The sequence below is a fragment of the Mandrillus leucophaeus genome, unplaced genomic scaffold (assembly GCF_000951045.1).
Source record: "Mandrillus leucophaeus isolate KB7577 unplaced genomic scaffold, Mleu.le_1.0 Scaffold520, whole genome shotgun sequence".
Lineage (NCBI taxonomy): Eukaryota > Metazoa > Chordata > Mammalia > Primates > Cercopithecidae > Mandrillus > Mandrillus leucophaeus.
Genome location: NW_012105587.1, coordinates 384633 through 409451, shown reverse-complemented (window position 1 = coordinate 409451; position 24819 = coordinate 384633). Strand labels below are relative to the sequence as shown.

At 45.5% G+C, this 24819-nt stretch overlaps 1 protein-coding gene across 1 annotated transcript in view; it reads right to left on the bottom strand.

Moving 5' to 3' along the window:
* ABCC4 (ATP-binding cassette, sub-family C (CFTR/MRP), member 4) overlaps window positions 1-24819 on the bottom strand; it is a 321328-nt gene that overhangs the window by 247576 nt on the left and 48933 nt on the right. The window contains exons 2-3 of the mRNA XM_011996653.1: window positions 3236-3346; window positions 2451-2571 (exon numbers count right to left, since the gene is read on the bottom strand). Coding sequence (XP_011852043.1) covers window positions 2451-2571; window positions 3236-3346 — 232 coding nt within the window. The remainder of the gene's footprint in view (window positions 1-2450; window positions 2572-3235; window positions 3347-24819) is intronic.

The following is a 24819-nucleotide window of genomic DNA, read 5'->3' as shown; positions in this document are numbered from 1 at the left end:
CAGCGAGCCAAGATAGCACCACTGCATTCCAGCCTGGCAACAGAGTGAGATCCTATCTCAAAAAAAAAAGAAAAGAAAAGGAAAGGAAAAGGAAAAGGAAAAGGAAAGGAAAAGAAAAAGACAAAGAAAAAGAAAAAAAAGAAAGAAAAGAATTCATAGCAGTTCCTGGTACATACTATTTTTCAAGTACTCACTGTCACTATTACTACAACTACTGCTACTAGCACTGCTGCTGCTACTGCTACTGAGCACCAACCACTACTAATCCTGCTGCTGCTTCTACTAGCACTGCTGCTGCTAAGCAGTACTGAGCATGAGCCCCCATATTTGCCAGGTCCTCCACTCCCTACTCTTCTGCCATGACTGCCCAAAAACCACCCTGCTAAAAGACAGACCAGCTCTCCACCAACTGTACCTGTATTAAGCTCCCCTCGATCCAGGCCCCTTCCCACATGCCCACCAGCAGTAAGGATGACCATGCTCCCAGCACCAGACTGGGGCCCGTCCTCAAGTCTCAGGAGAAATTCACATTTCCACAGCCTCTACTTCTGTGCCTACTTCTCCCAAAAGCTTACCCAAATCTCACTGTAGTCTAGTCACCATCTGTGGGTTAGAGACCCCACCCCAAGTGGCTGGCAGCCCACGACAGCACGGACAGCCCTGAGCATCGCAAGCTCAGTTCCTTCTAGATCATCCTGTTTTCAATTTCATAAGCAGCTGGTAACAAAGGGAACCTAGAGAAATGGAAGTAGCTGAGGGAGGCCTGCCTCGAAACTTATGTGAGGCCATTCATTCCTACTACACCTAACCAGACAGCTGGTGTGAGCCTCAGGCACTTACGGAGGCTCCACGGCTACCAGACAACTTCTCTGAGGTTGCACAGCCAAACTGGGCCAGGAAATCCTGCACACGCTGGCCACATTGACAGCAACCTGTCATTCTGTTTCTTTCCAACTGAGATTGATTGGGGCCATGGGGAAACACCGTCGCTGGGACACCCCGGCACAGGTTGAAGAGGGGCTGGGAGAACCTGAGGGGCTCCTACGCCCTCTTCCACTCTCAAGTCAGTTCCACCGGTTATTCTACATGTCCGCCCCATCCTCCACAAAGCCACAGCGGCATGCAGGCAGGGCAGGTATCCTCTCAAAGGTGGCATTCACCATCTGGCACCCTGGCCAACACACCTTTGTCACCAATGAGACCATCCATCTCCCAGGACCGTCCAGTCCCCTGTTGTCTGACAGATTACTCTAGTGTAGAGCAGAGCGCACCTACCTGCCTCCCACTGTCCACCGAGCCCTCCACAACAAAAAGCATGTTCAACAGGAGCTACACCCCCCACATACAAACCAACCTCCCCCACCTCACTCCCAACAAAATGAACCGTGACAACTCCCCAACCCACATTTAAAGCCACCCTTTCGTAGCAACAGCAACATCCACCCCTCTTACTTTCATGGACCACTGACATCCCTAAGGTAGCACAGAGGACACAAGTCACCAAGCAGGACTCTCTGCATCCCCTCTAGCAGGCCGCAGACCAGAACAGACAGGCTACCTGGCAGTGTGCCTAGGCAGAACACTGCCTTGCTGCAGGATCTCGATAGAGGCCCTTCGGGGTAACGGAGGTCAATGCCCTTCCGGCTTTCTGCCTTTGATTTTTCATGGACTGTCCATTTATACACTCTCTGCAGGGCCAGGCACCAAGACTCTACCTTCCAACCAGTAATCCACTCCGACAGCAAGGAAGACACACCGGACAGGTGTGATGAATCCCCTGGGAAGCACAGTCCTCGGACCTTCTTCCCAGAGGGGGTTTTGGCTCCCAGCACCTGGGCCCACTGGGAGGGGGTAGCTCTTGGGTGCTTCAGCCTGCTCCAGCCTCTGGGGCACCACCGCCAGCCCAGGTGCAAGGCCCTCGGCTCTGTTTCCCTGAGAGGGGAGAGGTGACAATACCTCTCCAGGAGAGCATTTATCAGATTTGGCTTGGTGAACAATTATTTGTTGAGCACCTGTAAAGTGTCTTACATTATTCTGGGCTCTGATCAAAAATCACTTCCTCCAAACCACAGGGCACGCGCTCCTCGAGGCTGTAGGATCCTCTTTGGATCAGGAGTGACTCAGCATTTAAAACATTTACTGAGCACCAGCATTGTTCTACCATAGAATAAAATGCTCTTCTTCCATGACACTGCATTTTAATTGGTTACAAGAAAAACAATAATGACCTTGAGCTTTAGTCATTTAAGTATTCACTCGGATAAATACGCTCACTGAACTAACTACCTAATGCTTCCTAGACACGTTTAATCCTTAGACCTTAAAATACCTTCAAACCCCATCTGGCCACTTCTCCCTTCTGTTCCCCCATCCATTACAGCACCATCAATGGCGAGCACGTTTACTCTATGTGTCCTGAAAAACAATTCACGGTATGTAAAAGCTTTTACCTCAATTAATGTAAAAATTCCCAAAACTAAATAAGATTTCCAGTAACACTTTATGATTGCTCTTGTTAAAGAAGGCTTCTGTGCGTCATTCTCAGCTCTTAAAACTTCTTTATCCCAGAACCTACAATGAGGAAAAAGCTTTGTAAATAACAATGTACCCTGCCACAATATAAAACAGGGGAGGTGGCAGAGTGACAGGTAGGCATTTAAGACAGGGCATTTTGTGACTATCTCATAAATGCTGCTAATTGATCTCAGGGCTCCTGAAGGGTATATGTGGTATAGAATCTGTAGCATCAGAAAAGCAGGCTTTGAGGGGAAGTCTGGGGAAACAAGTTACTGCCAAGCTTTGCTGGATTGAAGCCCCATCACAGCACAGATAAGCCGGACAACCTCCTCCAGCCATACCACTTCCACCTCCAGGGACAGATCTCAGGCATCTCGGGCCTTTGATGCTGGCTCCCCCAACCTTTACAGAGGCCCTTCCCATGGGGAACCCATTGCCTGGTGGCTTCTGCCTGCAGTTAAATGGTGGGCTTTCAATGCCCCGTAAGACTGGAGCACACACTGCAGGGGTACCCAAGTTAAGTTCCAGAATCCAGAAGTTCAGGAGTTTCCCCCAGGCCACCATGGTAGGCTGAGCCTAAGGGCAGCCTGAGGAAGGTGACAAACATTCACCTCAAGGGTATACAGAGGCTCCAGACGGGACTCAGGAAGGCAAAACCCACTCCCCACACACAGACACCCACGCTTCCTTAATGCCCACTTTACTGCCTCCCACTTACCCTTGCAACTCCTCTCCAAGGTGCTGTGAGCGGTCTTCTGGTAGCACTGAATACATATCATCTTCCTCTAATCTCCGTTTATGGCCAATCTTAAACAAGGGATTGAGCCACCTGTCAACAAGAGAAAAGAAGAGACATACACCCGGAATTACACACCCGTGCTTAAGTAGACTCCTACCTCCGTGGGTTTGGCTTAAACTTACCTCTAAAATACATATAGCTCTATATAGACAGAGAGATATGAATATATAGAGCTAGAGAAAGAGAAAAATTAACATGTGTGCACATGCGTACGCACACACACACACACGCACGCACGCACAGTCCCTAGCTTTAACCACAGAGAGGCCCCAAAAGCAATGACACACCAGTAGCTGAGAGCTGGTGCCCAGATCCTGGTTTTCAATACCATTATTCTCTAAAAGGAACCAGGCCTTCTTGAAGAAATAGATGATTCCAAGGCTGGGGCAGAGAAAGTACAAGAGGAGCCATGAGATACCATAAGATTAGGAAACATTCAAGGAATCAAGAGGATGGGCCCAAAGAACAGAGGACGGGGTCCCACTAGACGAGTCTGTGATAATGGAAGCATCCAAATAAATCATGACAGCAATGAATTCTAACCCACCGAATAACGAAAGAATCCACGAACCCTTACTGAGACATAAATGGGGGAAGAAGGAAAAAGCTCTCAGATAAAGAATGATGGGGTTAGAAAACATTTTCGACGGAAGCTAAAACCAGTCAGTGAAAGTTTGATGGGACATTTACATAATCTAAAATTATCTAGGTACAAATTATTTATTAGTTATAAAAGGAAAAAATAGTATTCTTGCAGAGGACAGAAAGAACTTATTCAAATATTGTGAGATCCTTTTTACTAAAAAAAAAATCAAAATGGTCATCATCCATGAGGAACCATTTAAATGATAATAATTAACATGCACCAGGCATAGTGGCTCACACCTGTAACTCCAGAGCTTTGGGAAGCTGAGGAGGGAGAGTGGCTTGAACCCAGGAGTTTGAGACCAGCCTACACAACACAGTGAGATCCCCATCTCTACTAAAAGTTTAAAAAGAAAAAGTCTGGGCAGTGGCTCATGCCTGTAACCCCAGCACTTTGGGTGGCTGAGGTGGGCGGATCACTCGAGGCCTCGAGACCAGTCTGGCAAAACCCCGTCTCTACTAAGAAAATATAAAAATTAGTGAGGTGTGGTGACACACGCCTGTAGTTCCAGCTACTCGGGAGGCGGAGGCACAAGAATCCCTTGAGCCTGGGAGGCAGAGGTTGCAGTGAGCTGAGATTGATGCCACTGCACTCCAGCCTGGGCAAGAGAATGAGACTGTCTCAAAAAATAAAATAAAAAATATAAATAAAAAATAAAATAATTAAAATTTAGCCAGATGTAGTGGTGTGTGCCTGTGATCCCAGCTATTCCAGAGGCTGAGGTGGGAGGATGGACTAAGCTCAGGTGGTCAAGGCTGCAGTGAGCTGTGATCGCCACTGCACTTCAGCCTGAGCAGAAGAGCAAGACTTTGTCTAAAAAAAAAAAGAAATATGTTTGTGCCTGTGCCCTATTAGGAAACCTCTAATAACTTTGATAGATGCAATTACTCAAGTACACAAACTTCTTTCATCTTGGCTGTCTTGTCTGGCCATGTGTCACCTTTAATAGGCATGTTTTACTACGGGGATTGTCTAATCTAGGAAGCCCTTCCCATGGGGAACCCATTGCCTGGTGGCTTCTGCCTGCAGTTAAATGGTGGGCTTTCAATGCCCCCTAAGATTGGAGCACACATTGCAGGGGTACCCAAGTTACGTTCTGGAATCCAGAAACCTCCTGGTGATCCAAACTAGCAAATCTAATTAACCCAATGGCAAGAACTCATCAACTCACCTCTTTCTCCCCACCTCCTCCAAGGTGTGTCCAGAAGACTGTAACCTAACCAGCCCAGCTTCAACTTAAGTGGGTTTCCCAGACATGCCTGAGATGATTTCTGCATGCCTGAGACCTCCCTTCCGGCGGAACATCATACAGGGTATTTCAGCAAGGACTTCTAAGTAAAATGCACTGGTGTCTTTTTGGACTAAAGAGGTTTTTTTTCTAATCAGGGAATAAAATTGGCTCCAGGAAGTTAAAAAATTAAGAAAAGTGAGAATGGTAACTCTGTTCCACAGGCTGAACACTTAACTGCATAATATTTAGAAATATTACAAGGAGGGGTGCCACTGTTGACTTAAAGTATCTGCAATCAGAAGAGACCCAAAGCTTCTATTAGAGGATGACACAAATCAGTGAGGACTTAACAAGGACCCTCCTACTCCCTCTCACTGCCCAGATCTCAAAAAGCTGGGCTGAAAGATGTGGGTACAAGCAAGAGCTAAAGGCTTCTGCCTGATGACAAAAGTCTACTTTGACAAGAGACTAAATTATCTTCAGCCATCTATGTAAGGACTTTATACATGGAAGTCTAAGTCAACTGGCTCCTTAATAACAATGTATCCGTGAGGGGGTCTAGTCAACAATTCCAGACCACCGCCAAATGAGCCCTTCCTCCACCCAATTCTGCCCCAATAGCCCTTCTCTCCTCGGACATAGTCTCTTCTTCCCCTCGTCTTCCACAATACTTAGTACAGCAGCATCGCTTCCCTCATAACTGTCCTACTAGCAGTACAGCACTTTCAGGGCAATGACTACTCCCATGTTATTTGGAATCCCCATTATGCCTGGTATGTGATAGATAATAAATAGTTATGGAAAGAATGAATGATTGTATTATTGAATAAGACAGATGGGTAGAGTACCTTGAGCAATGATCTAGGGTACAGTTCAATACAAACTCAATATAGCATAGTCATGCTCAATGCCACACACAGGAAGCCATCAGCTTCAGCAATACAGGAGACATTCTCCGCCCAGGATCACAATCCCCAGCATCATTTCCAGCAAGCAGGAGTCTTAAACAAGGGTTAGTAGAGAGTTTTGTTATTTGTTGTTGGTGGTGGTTGCACTGAGTTTTTGTTGTTGTTTTTTTCCCAAGGATTTGAAAAGTTCTAAATACTGGTTTCTTTTTTTTTCTCTTCTTTCTTTTTTGAGATGGAGTCTTGCTCTGTTGCCTAGGCTGGATGGAGTATAGTGAAGCGATCAGAGCTCACTCAGATCAGATCAGAGCTCAGCAGCCTCAAACTTCTGAACTCAAGCAATCCTCCTGCCTCTACCTCCCGAGTAGCTAGGAGTACAGGCACATGCCACTGTGCTTGGCTAATATTTTTATTTTTGAGAGAGACTGGGTCTCTCTATGTTGCCCAAGCTGGTATTGAATTCCTGGGCTCAAGCGATCCTCCCACTTTGGCCTCCCAAAATTCTGAGGTTACAGGCATGAGCCACCAAGCTTGGCCAATAGTGGTTTCTTAATGTGGTATAAGGGGGAAAACGCAGGTCCCTGTCTCTGTGACCCTGACCAGAGTCCTCAGTTTCTATGAGCTTCACGCTCCCCATATCTACAAGTAAAGGAGGAAATAAAAGCTAACTTATCTTTGGTAAATCCCCTCACTTTCTCTTTCCCTCTCTCCTTTTTTCCCCTTTCAGCTCTCTTTTAGACCTCTCTGCCTCCTTAATTCCCTCAAGGCCCTTTCTATTTCTCTTCTCCTCCTCTTTCCTGACCTTTTTGTAACAACTGGCTGAGATGGAACTAAAATATTATTTCATTACTTGATACTCATTGAATCAAGATTGTTCTGTCTTTAATGGACAAGTTCAATATTTTATATTCTTCAGAAGCCAAGCCTAATAAAACCTTTTTCAATGGATTATGCATTTGCATAACCCTAAAATTATAGTCGATCAAAGAAGAAAAGTTTCCCCACCTTTATTAGAAATAAACAATACTGAAAGAAGAGACCAGGGAGGGAAGGTCATCTCTGCTCTGTACCTCCTGAACTTAGCCCTGGAATCATGGGATCCAGGAGGTGAGTGAGAAGGCAGGTTTGTGCTCAAACCCACACGGGAGAAGGTCAAAGCTGCGAGCTAAGCTGAGAGTTTAGAGAACAAGGAAAGCTAAGGGCAGGTTGAATGAAATCCCCTGAGGCAGCCCACTGACGGAGTTCACTCGTGTCTCTTGCTGCTATAGTCAACCCCCCATATCCACGGTTTCCCTTTCCACAGGTTGAGTTACCCATGGTTGACTGAAAAGATTAAATGGGAAATTCCAGAAATAATTCCTAAGGCTTTAAATCGCACACTCTTCTGAGCAGCATGATGAAATCTCCCACAGACCCATCCAGGATGGGAATCCTCCCTCTGTCCAGCATTTCCACACTGCAGACGCCACCCACCCTTAGTCACTTAGCCACCCTGGCGATCAGGTCTATTGTCATGGCATCACAATACTGGTGTTCAAGTCACCCTTATTTTACTTAATAATGACCCCAAAGAGCAAGTACAAGGATGCTAGCCATTTGGATATGCCAAGGAGAAGTCACAAAGGCCTTCTTTTATATGAAAAGGTGAAAGTTCTCAAGCCAGTAAGAAAAGGATATAAGAAAAAAAAAAATTGTATGCTGAGGTTGCTGAGATTTGGTTTAAAAGTGAATCTTCTAACGATGAAATGGTGAACAGCATATTGTTGTAATGATTCCATTTTCTTATTATCATTGTTAATCTCTTACTGGGTTCAATTTATAAATTAAACTTTACCATAGATATGTGTAAGTAGGGCCAGCTGCGGTGGCTCATGCCTGTAATCCCAGCACTTTGGGAGGCCAAGGCAGGTGGATCACCTGAGGTCAGCAGTTCAAGACCAGCCTGGCCAGCATGGTGAAACCCCATCTCTATCAAAATACAAAAATTATCCAGGCGTGGTGGCAGGCACCTGTGATCCCAGCTACTTGGGAGGCTGAGGCAGGAGAATTGCTTGAAACTGGGAGGCAGAAGTTGCAGTAAACCGATCGCACCATTGCACTCCAGCCTGGGTGACAGAGCGAGACTGTCTCAAAAGCAAAACAAACAAAGATATGTGTAAGCAGAAAAAAAAAAAACTACTAGGGTTCAGCACTATCCACGGCTTTAGGCAGCCACTGAGGGTCTTGGATGAGGGTAGTTCCCCTGCCTCCTCGGACTGGGGGGACTACTGTACTTCTACAGGGAGAAACAGATACACAGGACTTTAACTAGATGCCCTTAATGCTTCCTTCCACCAACTTTCTCTATTTGGAAGCCACAAAATAAATAGTAAAGGACTAGAATTCTGGTGCCAGGAATTCAACACTTATTTTAAACAGTATCTGCTGCCTGGTGACCACCCTAGACTCTGAACTTCTCATCTTGGTATCTTTAAATCTGAATGCCTTTTGTTCTTCATTCAGTTTCCACGGTTCTTCCTCACCTTCCTGTGTTTCTAAGGAAAACACCTGAGAATGCCTCTCCCCTCCCCACGCCTCCACAATAGAAAGGTTAGTGCACGGCCAACCATGCTCGCCCCGGGCTTTCTCCAAAACAGCTCCATTGAAGAAATGATGCTGAGTTTCCATTTTGCACACTGACCGCCCCCAAGGGGCTCACCCTCTGCCTTTACCCACACTTAAATTTTCTCTGTAGCATCTGTCACCATTTGAAAGGCTGTCACACTTCACTTTTTCAAAAACTCATGTTTTCTCCCCCAGAGCATCTAGGCTCCACAAGGACGGGGTTTTTCTGTTTTGTTTGCTGCTAAGCCATCGTCACCTAGAACATGCTGGGCACATAGAAGGCACCTAGATTTGTCACATGAATGAGCACATCCTCCAGAAATCCCCAGATTTGGCCTGGCATGATGGCTCACACCTGTGATCCCAGCATTTTGGGAGGCTAAGGAAGGTGGATCACTTGAGGTCAGGAGCTCAAGATCAGCCCGGCCAACATGGTGAAACCTCATCTCTTCTAAAAATACAAAAATTAGCTGGGTGTGGTGGAGGACACCTGTAATCCCAGCTGCTCGGGAGGCTGAGGTAGGAGAATCACTTAAGCCCAGGAGGCGGAGGTTGCAGTGAGCCGAGATTACGCCACTGCACTCCAGCCTGGGCGACAGAGCAAGGCCCCGTCAAAAAAAAAACAAATTTAATATTGTTAAACTCCAAAACCCATCTTCAGAGACAAGTCTCCATATAAATATAATACATGGAAGGTTAAGTGTTCCTTCAAATGTGGGCAATACCCTCATGCAAATGTTTGTAGAAAGCGGATTTTTTTTTTTTTTTGAGACAGGGTCTCTCTCACCCATGCTGGAGTGCAGTGACACAATCATACCTCACTACAGCCTCAACCTCCCAGGCTCAAGTGGTCCTCTCACCTCGACCTCCCAAGCAGCTGGGATAACAAGACACATGCCACCATGCCCAGCTATTTTTTTTTAAGTATATTTTTGTAAAGACAGAGTCTCACTATATTGCCTAGACTGGTCTCGAACTCCTGGCCTCAAGTAATCCTCCCACTTTGGCCTCCCAAAGTGTTGGGGTTATAGGCATGAGCCACTGCGCCTGGCCTAAAGGGAGTTTTATAAACAGAACTAGATAACACTTTACTTTCTACCTGACACTACACATAGAATTTCTCAGAGTATTATATGTTTCTTTTTTTTCTAAATCTAGTCTTAATAAGCTTTCAACCTCTTTACATATATAAAATAGTTTTCTGAAATGATGGTCATAATTGTGCTTTAAAAAAAAAAAAAAAAAAAAAACATGGCGAGTGCCTAAGGGCACATACAAAACCCCTGACTCATAACCAACTGCTGATTCAACACCTCCTCCTCTTGGGTGTCTGATAAGCATATCAAACTAAACAGTGTCCAAACAGAACACCTTATCATCCCACAAAAACATCCTGCTCCTCCCAGGCTTCTCCCTCTCAGTTATCAGCCGTCACATCTTTCCCCTTGCCCAGATTTTCCAAAAAAAAGAAAACCTTCAGGTGACCCTGCAGGCCATCCCTACTTTGTCACTCTTAGATAGGACATATCTAAGCCATCAGCAAGTCCTATTATTTCAACCTGCAAAGTATATCCAGAAACAGTCACACTGACCCTCTGAGGCTCACCCTCTGCCCCTGCCCACGCTTAAATTTTCTACTCAGCACCTGTCAACATTAGAAGGGCTATTACATTTCACTCTTTTTGAAATCATGTTTTCCTCCGGAAGCATCCAGGCTCCACGAGGATGGGGTTTTTCTGTTGTCTGCTTCTAAGCCACCCACACCTAGAACATGCTGGGTACACAGAAGTCACCCAGATTTGTCACATGAATGAACACATCCCCTAAAAATTACCTATTTTAACATATTTAAACTCCAAAATCCATTACGAGTCCATGGTATCAAATTCTCAGTTACAAATATAAATATTAAATAACTTACAGCTATAAATAAGTCTGCAATAGCAAAAGTTTCCTAAAGGCCTGGATTCTGCAAATGGGTTTCAGAAAGAGGGTGCAAGGACACACACCGGTGCAAATGTGCATTAACTGAGTGCTGGCAGGGAAGGAATGGTGCAGCACATCGCCAGCACAGCTTCTCATTAACGCTCCAGCAATTCTGCTCAGACCCCAAACCCTGTATGCCCAAAAGAAACAAAATCCTTCCAAGTCCACCAGGGCCTCTGTCCTTATAAAGTTTCCCATGGCCTGGCTCCAAGGGGAGCCCGACACACCTGATTTCTTCAATCTCCTCCCATTCTCTGCAGCCGAAATAGCCATTCTCCATGCCCTAAAGTTCAATGCTCACCAGGCACAGGAATTGCTGGAATGGATCTCACGTGAGGGTGGAGCACCCACACCACAGGTGTTCTCGACATGGTCCCAACCCAGTTATCTTGGCTCATGGCCAAGTAAATTAAACTCAGGTGGCACCCGTCAAGCTGTGATCTTCTTCTGTTATTATTCCTCTAACGTTCCTCCATTCCTAAAACATGCTCAAAGCCCATTTTCTCATCCCTTCCCACTTCACTCTACTATCTGTTCTTTCTATATCAACCTAAGCAACAGGCAATGTGGGCCCTGTCCACCTCTCTCCTGGGTCCTCCAAACCCCACTCCACACCCGCACTCTGGGTTCAACGTGGGTCCTTCTGTGCCGTAGCCACCTCAGAGATTTCCTACCACAGAGCTTCAAAGCCTTCTCTGGTTCATCCACGGCCTTCTTGTCTCCCTGTTCTCCCACCAGCTAATCCATGCCTTTCACTTCTTCACAGGGCCCTCATTTTATAATCCCATCTTCCCAGCACTTTCCCACACGACGACCAGTACTGAGAATCTACAGCCATTGTGCATGATTAACCGTCTTAGTCTTCTTCCTTAAAAAAAGATGCACTTGGCATATTTGTACACAATTTAGTAACAATAAAATGAAACGCGAGTAAGATTTTTTTTTTTGAGAGACACTTTGCCACCCAGGGTCTCACTTTGCCACCCATCCTGGGGTGCAGTGGCATAATCATAGCTCATTGTAACCTGAAACTCCTGGGCTCAAGCGACCCTCTCACATAGCTGACACTAGAGGTGCGTGCCATCACGCCTGGCTAAGGGAGTAGGATATTAATTATTTCTGCTGCCCAAGTCATGTGGCTGACTCATGAGGAGATGAAAGCATTGTTCATTGCAACTAGCAAGTGAAGGATCTGACGACTAGCCAGAGATGCCATACTATATAGTCAGCAAGGCCCGCGTGGCACCTACTAGATGCAGAGCTCACTGTCGCCAAGATCCTTCTGAGCCCATCAGTGTATGATGCTGACTCTCTGAAAATCAGCCATTGGCCAGGGACTATGGCTCACGCCTGTAATCCCAACACTTTGGGAGGCAAAGGCAGGAAAATCGCTTGAGCCCAGTAGTTTGAGACCAGCCTGGGCAACATGGCAAAACCCTGTCTCGACAAAAACATACAAAAAACTGGCCAGGCGTGGTGGCATGCACCTGTAGTCCCAGCTACTCAGGAGGCTGAGGTGGTAGAATCACCTGAGCCTGGGAAGTAAAGGCTGCAGTGAGCCGTGATCGTGTCATTGCACTCCAGCCTGGGTGACAGAGTGAGACCCTGTCAGGAAGGAAAGGAAGGAAAGGAAGCAAAGGAAGGAAAGGAAGGAAAGGAAGGGAGGAAGGGAGGCAGGGAGGAAGGGAGGCAGGGAGGGAGGCAGGGAGGGAGGGAGGGAGGGAGGAAGGGAGGAAGGAAGGAAGGAAGGAAGGAAGGAAGGAAGGAAGGAAGGAAGAAAGGAAGGAAGGAAGGAAGGAAGGAAAAAAAAAAATCTAGACATTAATCAGTGCCTGTTCAAATCAAGCGCTTTCTTCCAAACGATTAAACTTCATCTCCCATAAGAGATGACATAGCTCTCTCTTGCTTCCAAGCTCACAGAACCACTTGCCAGACTAAGGAATAAGACTGCTTAACAAAAGGAGCATCAGAAGCTACTCATTTAAATTTGTGCACCAAGAAGCACAGGGAATAATATATAATTGATTAACAATGCAGGGGTTGGGGTGTCAACGCCCTGTGCAACCAAAAAACCACATATAATTTTTGACTCCCCAAAACCTTAACTAGTAATAGCCTACTCCTGGCTGGTAGCCTTGCCAGTAACATAAAGTTGATGAACATATATTTTGTATGCTCTGTGCATTATATACTACATTCTTACAACAAAGTAAGCTAGAGAAAGGAAACTGTCATTAAGACAATCATTGTGGAAAATCATTGAGGAGAAGATACACATGGAAGTGGATCATCAAGGTCTTCATTCTCATCATCTTCGTGTTGAGTAGGCTGAAGAGGAAGAGGAAGATGAGGTATTGGCCTTGCTGTCTCAGAGGTGGAAGAAGCTGAAGAAAATCTGCATGTAGGCTGGACACAGCTCACACCTGTAATCCCAGCACTTTGGGAGGCTGAGGCGGATGGTTCACCTGGGGGCAGGAGTTGAAAACCAGCCTGGCCAACATGGTGAAACCCTGTCTCTATGAAAATACAGAAAAATTAGCTGGACGTGGCGGTGCACATCCCAGCACCTCAGCAGGCTGAGAGAGGACAATCGCTTGAACCCAGGAGGTGGAGGTTAGAGTGAGCCACGATCATGCCATTGCACTCCAGCCTGGGTGACAGAGCGAGACTTCATCTCAAAAAAAAAAAAGAAAGGAAGGAAGAAAGAAAGAGGAAGAAAGGAAGAAAGAACGAGAGAGAGAGAGGAAGGAAGGAAGGAAGGAAGGAAGGAAGGAAGGAAGGAAGGAGAAAGGAAAGAAAGGAAGGAAGGAAGGGAGGGAGGGAGGGAAAGGAAAAGAAAGGAAAAGAAAAGAGAAAAGAAAAAAGAAAATCTGCACATAAGTGGACTCTTGCAGTTCAAACCCTTGTTGTTTAAGGGTCAACTGTGCTTCACTGGGGTCAAAGAATTGCTTTGGAAGCTGAATTACATGCATGTGAACATGTAATTCACACTTCTCAAGGCTAAACTGACAGAATTTAGTCAGTTACCTTGATGCTTTCCCAGACTGCTCAAAATTTATCTGTCCCTGGGAAATAAACATGTGTGCCTCTAAGACATGTGTCATGTCACTCAGTACGCAGCCATGCCCCACACATATGCCTCACCTATGTGAGCCCACACATGCCTGCAGGAGCGCCAACCTGCCTTTCCAGGCGCATTTGTCCCAACAAAATTTGTCCCAACACCTTTGCCTCCATCACTGTGGCCCAAGGCGTCATGAATTTTCAGCTGCTAGCTGACCTACCCACATTCACCCTTGGTTTCCCTGGGATCTTTCAATAGAAAAGCCAGAGTAGATTCTTAAAAATATCACGCCATGCTGCTTTCCTGCAGTAGAAAAACAATGAAACTCATGATGAGGTGCTGTACTTGACTGGGTCCCCTTCATTCAGTGTTTCAGCCACCCTGGCCTGATGTGTTTCTGACAGTCTCCCACACTCCTGTTTGCCTGTCCCCTTGCCTGCGAGCAAATGCGTTTCCCCATCTTCTCCCACAATTAGATCTTCTCTCCTGCAGGTCTCACTCTCCAGAAAGTCCTACCCTTGTGTACAAAAAACCAAACATATCCTCACCGTCGATCATTTATATCCTCATTCTCACTTTCTTCACTCATTTACTACAATCTATTTGTATAGATAAAAAATAATGCACTTAACTATTTCGTCATTTTCCCCTCTAGAACAAAAGCTCGCTTAGGGCAGGATTTTTTTTATGGTGTTCACTGGGCCAGGGACCAGGCGAGCTGCTCAGAACTGTGTGGGGTGAACGAGTGAATGACTCTCCACCCAGGCTGAGGAGTAGCAGCAGAGAACACCCATATCTGGGGCCCAGCAACCCTCTTTAAGTGCCTGCAGGAGAAGGGGAATGTGCAGGTCACCTGAGGTCAGTAAATGATTCAACAGATGCTCTAGCCTCACTCAATAAGTCATTTATTATTGAAAGAATAATGCATTTCAAAGTAGTTCCAGGTGTGGCAAATTATTAACCATTGGTTAGTTCTCCTTGAAGAGTCTGCCAGCCCTGGCTGTGGGAGGCTCCTGGGCCCAGCCTCGGGGCTACACTGGGGCAGGGTGGAGAGGAAGGTAGGCTGCTCAGAGTCAGGGACTCTGGAGAACAGGAGCTGGGTGCAGGGAGACCCAACGACAGATCTCACAGGAAGACCTACTCTACTTCATTAGAAACGCCTTCCCCCAGCCGGGCGTGGTGGCTCATGCCTGTGATCCCACACTTTGGGAGGCTGAGGCAGGTGGAGCACCTGAGGTTGGGAGCTCGAGACCAGCCTGACAAACATGTAGAAACCCTGTGTCTACTAAAAATACAAAATTAGCTGGGCGTGGTGGCACATGCCTGTAATCCCAGCTACTCGGGAGGTTGAGGCAGGAGACTCACTTGAACCAGGGAAGCGGAGGTTGTGGTGAGCTGAGATCGCGCCATTGCACTCCAGCCTGGGTAACAAGAGTGAAACTCCGGAAAGAAGGAAAGAAAGAAAGAAAAGAAAGGAATGAAAGGAAAGAAAGAAAGAAAGAAGAGAGAAAGAAAAAGACAGAGAGAGAGACAGAGAGAGAGAGAGACCTTCCCCTAGGGCAAGTGTTTTCAGCCTTGGCACTACTGGCATTTGGAGCTGAATAACTCTTTGTTGGGGGTGCCATCCTGTGCACTGTAGGATGGTTAACAGCATCCCTGGATTCCACCCTCAAGAAGCCAACAGCATCCCCATCCCAAGTCCTGACAACTAAAATTATCTGAGGAAATGCCAGGGTGGCAAAATCACAGGGATGAGAGCCACTGCACTAAGGTCTTCTATAGCCTTTCTGGACAGGCTATAGAATCTTACATCAAATGTTGGCCCCAGGCAGAAGTCACAAGACGATGACAGCAGTCTTTCAGCCACATTAGCAAATGATATAAACCCATTAGTAAATCCACCGGTTCAATTCCACTCCAAGAGTTCAAGGCATCTATGTTAACAAAGAATTACAGTAAGATGGGACATACAACATCTGTGTAGTGTGGGAAATTAAAAAAAAAAAAAAAGATGTGACACATGTGGTCACAGGCTATGCACAGACTCTACTTGTGGGCTTTCTTTAGGTCTCTATTAGGCTAAGGGTTCAACATCCCAGCTCACCAGACTCATCTTCTGTACAGCAGAGGTTCTCAAAGTGTGATATCTGAACCAGCAGCACCAGAATCCCCTGAAGAGTTAGAAATGCCAATTCTCACGACCCACTCCAAGTCTATGAATCAGGAACTCTGAGAGTGGGGCCCTGCAATCCGTATCTTCTGATGTTCTCCAGGTGATGCGGATGCAGGTTCAGGTTTGAGAACCTGCCATACAGCTTGCTTTGACACACCAAATGGGAAGCACTTGTCTGGCACATACGCCAATACTCCCAACCCAACCCTGGCTCATTAGCAAAATTCCTACCTCAGCCTGGAGAGTTTTACTGGGGAGTTTCTTGTTTTTCAGTAAACTTCAATACATTACCCAATTATACCTGGGGAATTATAAAACAAAAACCCACAAACACCTAGAGCCCAATCCCAAATGACTGAATCAGAACAAGCCAAGATGAAGCCCAAGTGGTGGTCCTTAAAGAGTTCCCCTCACCCAGCACATCCTGGTCATCGGCCAGGTCTGGGAACCATTTGTATGGTACAGAGAAGAAAGAGGGTGTAGGTAGATACCTGGGAAGTTGGAGAGGGTTTGGAGAAAGGGACAAAGTTTGAGCAAACTTTAGGGAAAGAATTTGGAGTTTACAGAGAAGACAAAGGAGGAAGAAGGGACAAGCTTTCCAGAAAAACGGAGCCACACAGCCGAGACTTATTGTTTGGAGACAGCAGAGAAAATGCTGCATGGGGTTTGGGGTGATAATGCGGTAATCAAAGGTCTTGTGTTCTAAACTCAGAAATTTGGACTTTATCCTAAAGATAACAGGGAAATTGTGAATGTTTTTAAGCTACTTTGTACATGATGAACTGTGGACGGCAAGGAAACCAGTTAGGAATTGGATTTGAAAGAAACTTCACCAATACAACGAGTCACATCCTTTCATTCAAGCAAACTAGATCACTTCACCCTCCCAACACCCCAGCCTGCACAAATCTCACCTCCCCTGCTTGGTCGTAACTCTGCGACTCTACCACAAAAATAAGCAGATGCACAAGAAGTCAGTTTAAAATTTCACATCCTATTTCTAATTTACTCTAGGACCTCAAAACAAGAAAAACATCGCAACGCAAGTCATCCTTTCAAAAACAATTTTGTAAATGTCCTATTTCATAGAAAAGGAAGAAGCAACTCTAAATCAAATTTTTTAAGAATTGCCAGGCCCAGTGGCTCACACCTTTAATCCCAGCATTTTGGGAGGCCAAGGTGGGCAGATCACCTGAGGTCAGGAGTTCAAGACCAGCCTTGACCAAAATGGCGAAACCCCATCTCTACTAGAAATACAAAAATTAGCTGGGTGTAGTGTGTGCCTGTAATCCCAGCTTCTCAGGAAGCTGAGGCAGAAGAATTGCTTGAACCCGACAGGCGGATGTTGCAGTGAGCCAAAATCACACCACTGCACTCCAGCCTGCGCGACAGAGCAAGACTCCGTGTCAAAAAAAAGAAATTACCTAGAACCAGCAGAGCAGTAACATAAAAAGCCGTATCCATGAGGAGCTCTTCTTATCAGCAAAACATACCTTAAATTCATTGTCATTAAAATAAGATATTACAAAGGAACGGCTCATCCATTTACTAGTATTAATGGTGACATGGCTATTGAAGAAAAAACACAAAGTAATAAATCTTATATACAGAGAGCTTTACACAATTAGAACTCCAATCCTACATTGACTGAAGACAGCAAGCTAGCACATTAGGGTTGCAAGATGTACAATACCAATAAACAGTCAAAAGTCTACTGCATTACTATAGTCTAATGATACTGAACACGTTAATAAGAAACTAACTTCAAGCCAGGCATGGTGGCTCATGCCTATAATACCAACGCTTTGGGAGGCTGAGGCAGGGGGATCTCTTGAGCCCAAATGTTCAAGACCAGCCTGGGCAACATAGTGAGACCTTATCTCCACAAAAAAAATAAATAATTAATTAATTAATTAATTGGCTGGGCACAGTGGCACGCATCTGTAGTCCTAGCCACTCTGGAGGCTGAGGTAGGAGGGATGCTTGAGCCCAGGGGCTTGAGGTTACAGTGAACAATGATCAAAAGAAGTATCCACTAGGTTGGGAGGCCAGCCTAGGGCAACATGCCTGGGGGGCAGCTCTCCGCAAGTTCAAAAGCAGCAGCCTGGGAGCACAGCCCTGGAGCCCCGCACACCAAGTCCAAGGAACACGCCCTGCAAGTAGATGGCCCATGTGGCTGGGGCCCTGGTGAGAAACAAGAGGACTGAGCAAAGAAGTCAAGGTGTTGAGGACAGCAGGAGTCAAGTTTCTCACTACTGAAGGATGAAGACACAAATACGGAAAGACGGAAAGCCAGAACAAAGCATGAGATTTTGAACTGTGATTTGAAGCACTGGTGTGAAGTCTACCTAATGTGTTTCCTAATACACATCTATATAGATAGATACCTAAATAAAGATAGAGAAATCAATATACACTTGATGCTCTTTAGTGACAAATCCTGTACTTGCGAGTTTGCCTACTTGCTAAATTAAAAAATCAGTCCTCCAGGTGTCCTGCAGTCCTTCACAGACGTGCACAGAGCAGCAAAATATCTGAGTCACCCAACATGCATGCTCCCAGCTGAAGTCAAACGAAATGACACTTAGACTTTTTTTTTCTTTTTTCCCCCCCAAGACAAGAGTCTCACTCTGTCGCCCAGGCTGGAGAGCAGTGGCATAATCTTGGCTCACTGCAACCTCTGCTTCCTGGGTGCAAGCGATTCTCCTGCTTCATCCTCCCGAGTAGCTGGGGTTACAGACACATGCCACCAAGCCCGGCTAATTTTTGGTGTTTTTAGTAGAGATGGGGTTTCACCATGTTGGCAAGGCTGGTCTCGAACTCCTGACCTCAAGCGATCCAGCCACCTAGGCCTCCCTAGGTGTGATTACAATGCCACCTGTGCTGGGATTACAGGTGTGAGCCACCACACCCAGCCGACACTCTGCCTTCTTATTCCCGCTCTTACAGTAGAAACAAATATCCTTTTGTGGGATGTTCAGTACCATGTTCTTCACATTCTGGGGATTTTTGTGGGTGACTTCGCTGTCTACAATGGCCCCAAGCATCACGCTCAAGTACAGTCTAGTGCATCAAAGCGCAAGAGGGCTGTCATGTGCCCTACAGAAAAAACGTGTGTTACAGAAGCTTCCTTCAGGCATGAGCTATAGTGCTGCTGGCTGTTAATTCAAAGTTAATGAATTAACTATATATTAAATAAAGTGTCTCTAAGCAGAAACATGCATAAAACAAGGTTATATATTAAATGGCTGACAAAAATGTGACCAAAGGCGCATAGGAACCTAACCCTGTATTTCCCCTGGAAGCAATGGTTCAGTGTTCACTAGTCCTGTGTTTGTGGAGACTTTACAGAGCTCCACTAGTAACAAGAACCAACTGCACATGCATATGTCTGTATGTGTATATACACATACACACAAATATATAAATAATATGTGTTGATCTGTGTATGCAAATATATCCTAGCTTTGTCTGCTTAGAGTGCCTAGAAGCAATGAGATCCCATAACAATAAATATGCCTAGGCCGGGCACAGTGGCTCATGCCTGTAATCCCAGCACTTTGGGAGGCCAAGGTGGGTGGATCACCTGAGGTCAGGAGTTCAAGACCAGCCTAGCCAACATGGTGAAACCCTATCTCTACTAAAAATACAAAATTTAGCCAGGCGTAGTGGCATGCGCCTGTAATCCTAGCTACTTGAGAGACTGAGGCAGGAGAATTGCTTGAACCCAGGAAGCAGAGGTTACAGTGAGCCGAGATCATGCCACTGCACTCCAGTCTGGGTAACAGAGTGAAACTCCGTCTCAAAAAAAAAAAAAAATGTGCATAGTGCCCAGCACTGTTTCTAAATACAGTATCCACTTATTAAAAAGAACATGTAACTTTTTTTTTAATGCAGAGGTTCCTTGGAGAAATGGCTGAATCCAAGATTGGGGAAAAAGAAGTACAAGATGGTCGGGCGCAGTGGCTCACGCCTGTAATCCCAGCACTTTGGGAGGCCGAGACCGGTGGATCACGAGGTCAGGAGACCGAGATCATCCTGGCTAACATGGTGAAACCCTGTCTCTACTGAAAATACAAATAAATTAGCCGGGCATAGTGGTGAGCGCCTGTAGTCCCAGCTGCTCGGGAGGCCGAGGCAGGAGAATGGTGTGAACCCAGGAGGCGGAGCTTGCAGTGAGCTGAGATCACACCACTGCACTCCAGCCTGGGCTAGACTCTGTCAAAAAAAAAAAAAAAAAGTACACGACATGTCTGGACTACCTTTTTGTGCCACAGAAGTAAGGAAATGTTCAAAGAATCCCAAAACATGTCCAAAGGACACAGAAGCTCCCACTGGCCAAACCTGGGGTAATCTGAGCACCAAAATAAATCAAAAGTGTAATGGATTCAAATCCAACAAATAAAATTATTCATAAGCCCATAATGCTATAAATAAATGAGTGAATAAATGAAGGAAACAGAATATTTCTTACTATAGAATGCCAAACAATTAAGATCAGAATTAACAATAGAATCAGAAAAAAAAAAATCGTCATTTGGCAACTTCCACAGTAATAAGTGATTTACTTATTGAAAAGCCATCCATGGTTGCTAAAATCAGTGGGTAAAAGATTCATGGGAAGTAAGATATTTTCATAGCCTCCAATTATCTCCCCATAAAACACGTATTTAAAAGAATAAAGTATTGCATAATCAACTTTAGAACAGGGGAACCTGGCAGACACGACCTTAACCAAGTGATAATAGTTACCATCACCGTTGTGTGCCTCCGGATATGATGCACTGAGGATACTGTATTTATTTTTATGGTATTTCTGCTATGAGGTCACATCACATTTTTTTGCATCTTTGAAGAATATTCTAGAATGTGATGACCTGAATATTTTTCAAATTATCAAGGACATGAGAGACAAGAAAAGACTGCAGAAGTGTTCAAGACTAAAGGATACTAAAGAAATATGACAGCCAAATACATTATAGGATCTTGGGCCCAAAAAACTAATACAAGGAAACTGGTTATGGAGTTTGAAGATAAATTTCTGAATTTTGTTGGGTGTTCTGTAACTACAATGGAAAGTGCCCTTTTATTTAAGACACATGCACTAAAATATTTAGGTGTAAGGGGCCTCATGTCTACAATCCACTTTTTTTTTTTTTTTTTTTTTGAGACCGAGTTTTGCTCTCTCCCTCAGACTGGAGTGAAGAGTGATCTCGGCTCACTGCAACCTCTGCTTCCTGAGTTCAAGCGATTCTCCTGCCTCAGCCTCCCAAGTAGCTGGGATTACAGGTGCACACCACCACACCTGGCTAATTTTTTTGTATTTTTAGTAGGGACAGGGTTTCATCATGTTGGCCAGGCTCGTCTCAAACTCCTGACCTCAGGTGATCCAACCACCTCAGCCTCCCAAAGTGCTAAGATTACAGGTGGGAACAACCACGTCCGGACTACAATCCACTTTCAAGTAGTTCAGATAACAAAGGATAATATGTATAAACAGAGAAAGAGACAATGACAACTATGGTAGAAGTTAACATTAGGGAATCTGGATGAAGGGTATACAGGAGTGGTATGTATGTACCACCCTTGCACTTTTTCATCAGGTTGAATTATTTCAAAATAAAAAGTTAAAAGACACTACCAGATGTTAAAATATTTAAAAGACAATGATGAAAACTCTAGAGTACTGGTTTAAAAGCATGACACAAGAAGAAAAAAAAAAAGATTAAAAGTATAAAAATAAAAGGTTAATGAGGTAAAACACGAAATTAGCCAGGTGCAGTGGCTCATGCCTATAATCCCAACACTTTGGGAGGCTGAGGCTCAAGGATTGCTTGAGGCCAGGAATTTGAGCAAGTAGGAAATCACTGAATAGCTGCTGTAACGGACAAATGCCTAACATTAGGAAGTGCTACAGAGGGGAAGGAGACCCACGCTAACAAGAGGGCATGCACCTAGACACATAACTCAGAGGACATAGTTCAAAACACACATACAAGAGGCTTAGGCACCTGCGGGCTTGTGTGTGTGCTCACAGCCAGCAAAATGAAAAAAAATCCCAGCCCTGAGGGAGAGGCAAGTACATGGCATCCATACAGATTGAAAAAATCTCTTAGTATGAAAATTAAATATGCGTACCCCACGTACACTTAGATAACTGTGAAGGGGAAAAGATTAAAATAAGGGGAAATAAGGAGTCAAGATTACACAAAAGATCGGGCTGTATCTGTCCCCACCAGTCACCAGCACTTAACAGCACTTAGTGTGTGCCAGGCACCGGTTCAAGCATTTTGAGGTAATCCTCACAATCCTGTGAAGTAGGCTCCTGAAGGGGGTTTAATGGTGGTCCCAAAAAGATATGCCCAAGTCCTGACCCCCAGTACCTGTGAGTATTACCTTTCATGGTAAAGGACTGAATGTTATTTGGAAAAAGTGTATTTGCACATGGAATTAAACTGAGGACATTGGAGTGAAGACATCATCCTGGATTATTCAAGTGGGTCCTAAATCCAATGACAAGTGTCCTTCCAAGAAAGAGGCAGGGGAGACCTGGGACAGACAGAAGAGAAGGAGGTGTAAACGCAGGTAGAGACTCAAGTGATGCAGACACAAGTGAAGGACACCAAGGACTGCCGGGAGCCACCAGAAGCTGGAAGAGGCAACGAATATTCACCCCATCATATCGAGGGAACACAGCCCTGCCTAGACCTGGATTTTTTACCTTCTGGCCTCCTGAACTGTAAGAGAATAAATTTCTATTGTCTTCAACAACCAAGTGTGTAGGAATTTGTTACGGCAGCCTCAGCAAAATGATGCAGTGTCGTTATCACCATTCCCTATGGATGGGAAAACTCAGGCATATGGCAGACATGTAGCTGTCCTGGGGCATGCAGGTTGCATGTGACAGGGCTGAGACTCGTCCAGACAGCAGAGTTCAGAGCCCTCGCACCAACAAGTGACAGGCTCTCGGGAGCCAGCCAGGCCATCTTCCCCCATTAGTAAGTGGGGCATTATCCCTTTGGCGAGAGTGCCTAGGTAACATTGCCCCCTGAGCTCTCTCCTATTTCTATGTGCTGCATTACCAGCTGATATGGTTTGGCTGTATCCTCACTCAAATCTCTTTGTTTTTTTTCTTTTTTGAGACAGAGTTTCACTCTGTCTCCACTCAAATCTCATCTTTTTTTTGAGACGGAGTTTCACTCTGTCACCAAGGCTGGAGTGCAGTGGTGCCATCTCAGCTCACTGCAACCTCCACCTCCCAGGTTCAAGTGATTCTCTTGCTTCAGCCTCTCAAGTAGCTGTGATTACAGGCACCTGCCACCATGTCCAGCTAATTTGTTTTGTATTTTTAGTAGAGATGGGGTTTCACCATGTTATGTTGGACAGGCTGGTCTCAAACTCCTGATCTCAAGTGATCCGCCCACCTCGGCCTCCCAAAGTGCTGGGACTACAGTCGTGAGCCATCGCACCTGGCCATCAAATCTCATCTTGAATTGTAGCTCCCACAATTCCCACGTGTTGTGGGAGGGCCCTGGTAGGAGGTAACTGAATCATGGGGGCAGATCTTTCCCATGCTATTCCCATGATAGTGAATAGGTCTCAAGAGATCTGCTGGTTTTATAAAGTGGAGTTTCCCTACACAAGTTCTCTTGTCTGCTGCCATGTGAGATGTGCCTTTTGCTTCTGCCAGGATTGTGAGACCTCCCCAGCCACATTGGAACTGTCCATTAAACCACTTTCTTTTGTAAACTGCCCAGTCTTGGGTATGTCTTTATCAGCAGTGTGAAAATGGACTAATACACCAGCTCCCCTGACTTGTCTTCTGCAAAGTTCTACAGGCACAGTGACAAGGGGCTGGGTGGTCAAAGTAAACAGGGCCAGAGAAATGAAGACTAAGGAGTGGAAGGGAAGGAACTCACGTGATAAAGAATTTGGCTGGGTTTTGTCCCTGGTTCCTCTAAATACTTGGAATTCCCCAAGTAATAGAAGTGTGGTCCCTGATGGTTTACACTAACATAAATTATCAGGGACGTAATATAACCTAGTGGGTCCCTAGCAGCTGAGGTTAACAGATGACTCAGGATGGGGGCTGTGCATGTCACAAAGACCAGCCCTGTGATGAGAGGGTCGGGCTCTGAGCCAACTGCTACTGCCCAACCTCCAGGGTAGGGGATACTGGAGACTGAGATCAATCCCATGGCCAATGAGCCCATCAATCGTGTTGATGTAATGAAGCTCCAATAAAAACTCCAGACACCAAAACCCGGATGAGATTTCCTAGCTGGTAATACTCTGGGCATTGTCACACACTAGTAGGCTAGGAAGTGACAGGTCTCAACTCCCTAGGGATGGGACAAGAAAGCTTTGTATTTGGGGCTCTCCCTTTGGTTCCAGTTGGCATCCATTTGCTGTAGTGAAACTGTAATGGTAAGCGCAGCACTTCCCTGAGTTCTGTGAGTCATTCTAGCAGATCATTGAACCCAAGGGGGGTCATGGGAAGCATAGAATTTGCAGCTGGTTGACCGGAAGTCAGGGTGGGCTGGGCCACCCTGATTTGCCGTACCTAAATCTTCCAAATACAGAGCCTACAACCTGTCAGCAGCACTAGCTACAACCTGTCAGTAGCTGACCTGCTATTCTAGTGACTTAGGCAGGACTGCTTGAACACAGAAGCTGGAGGCTGCAGTGAGCCAAGACTGCACCACTGCACTCCAGCCTGGGTGACACAGCGAGACTCCATCTCAAAAAAAAAATATATATATATATACACACACACACACACACACACACACAGACATATATACAATATACAACATTGATCAAGATTTAAAGGTAACATAGACTACAAAGAATTTGAAGTTGACTTTCAGTTCTTTTTGAGGGAAGGAAGGAGG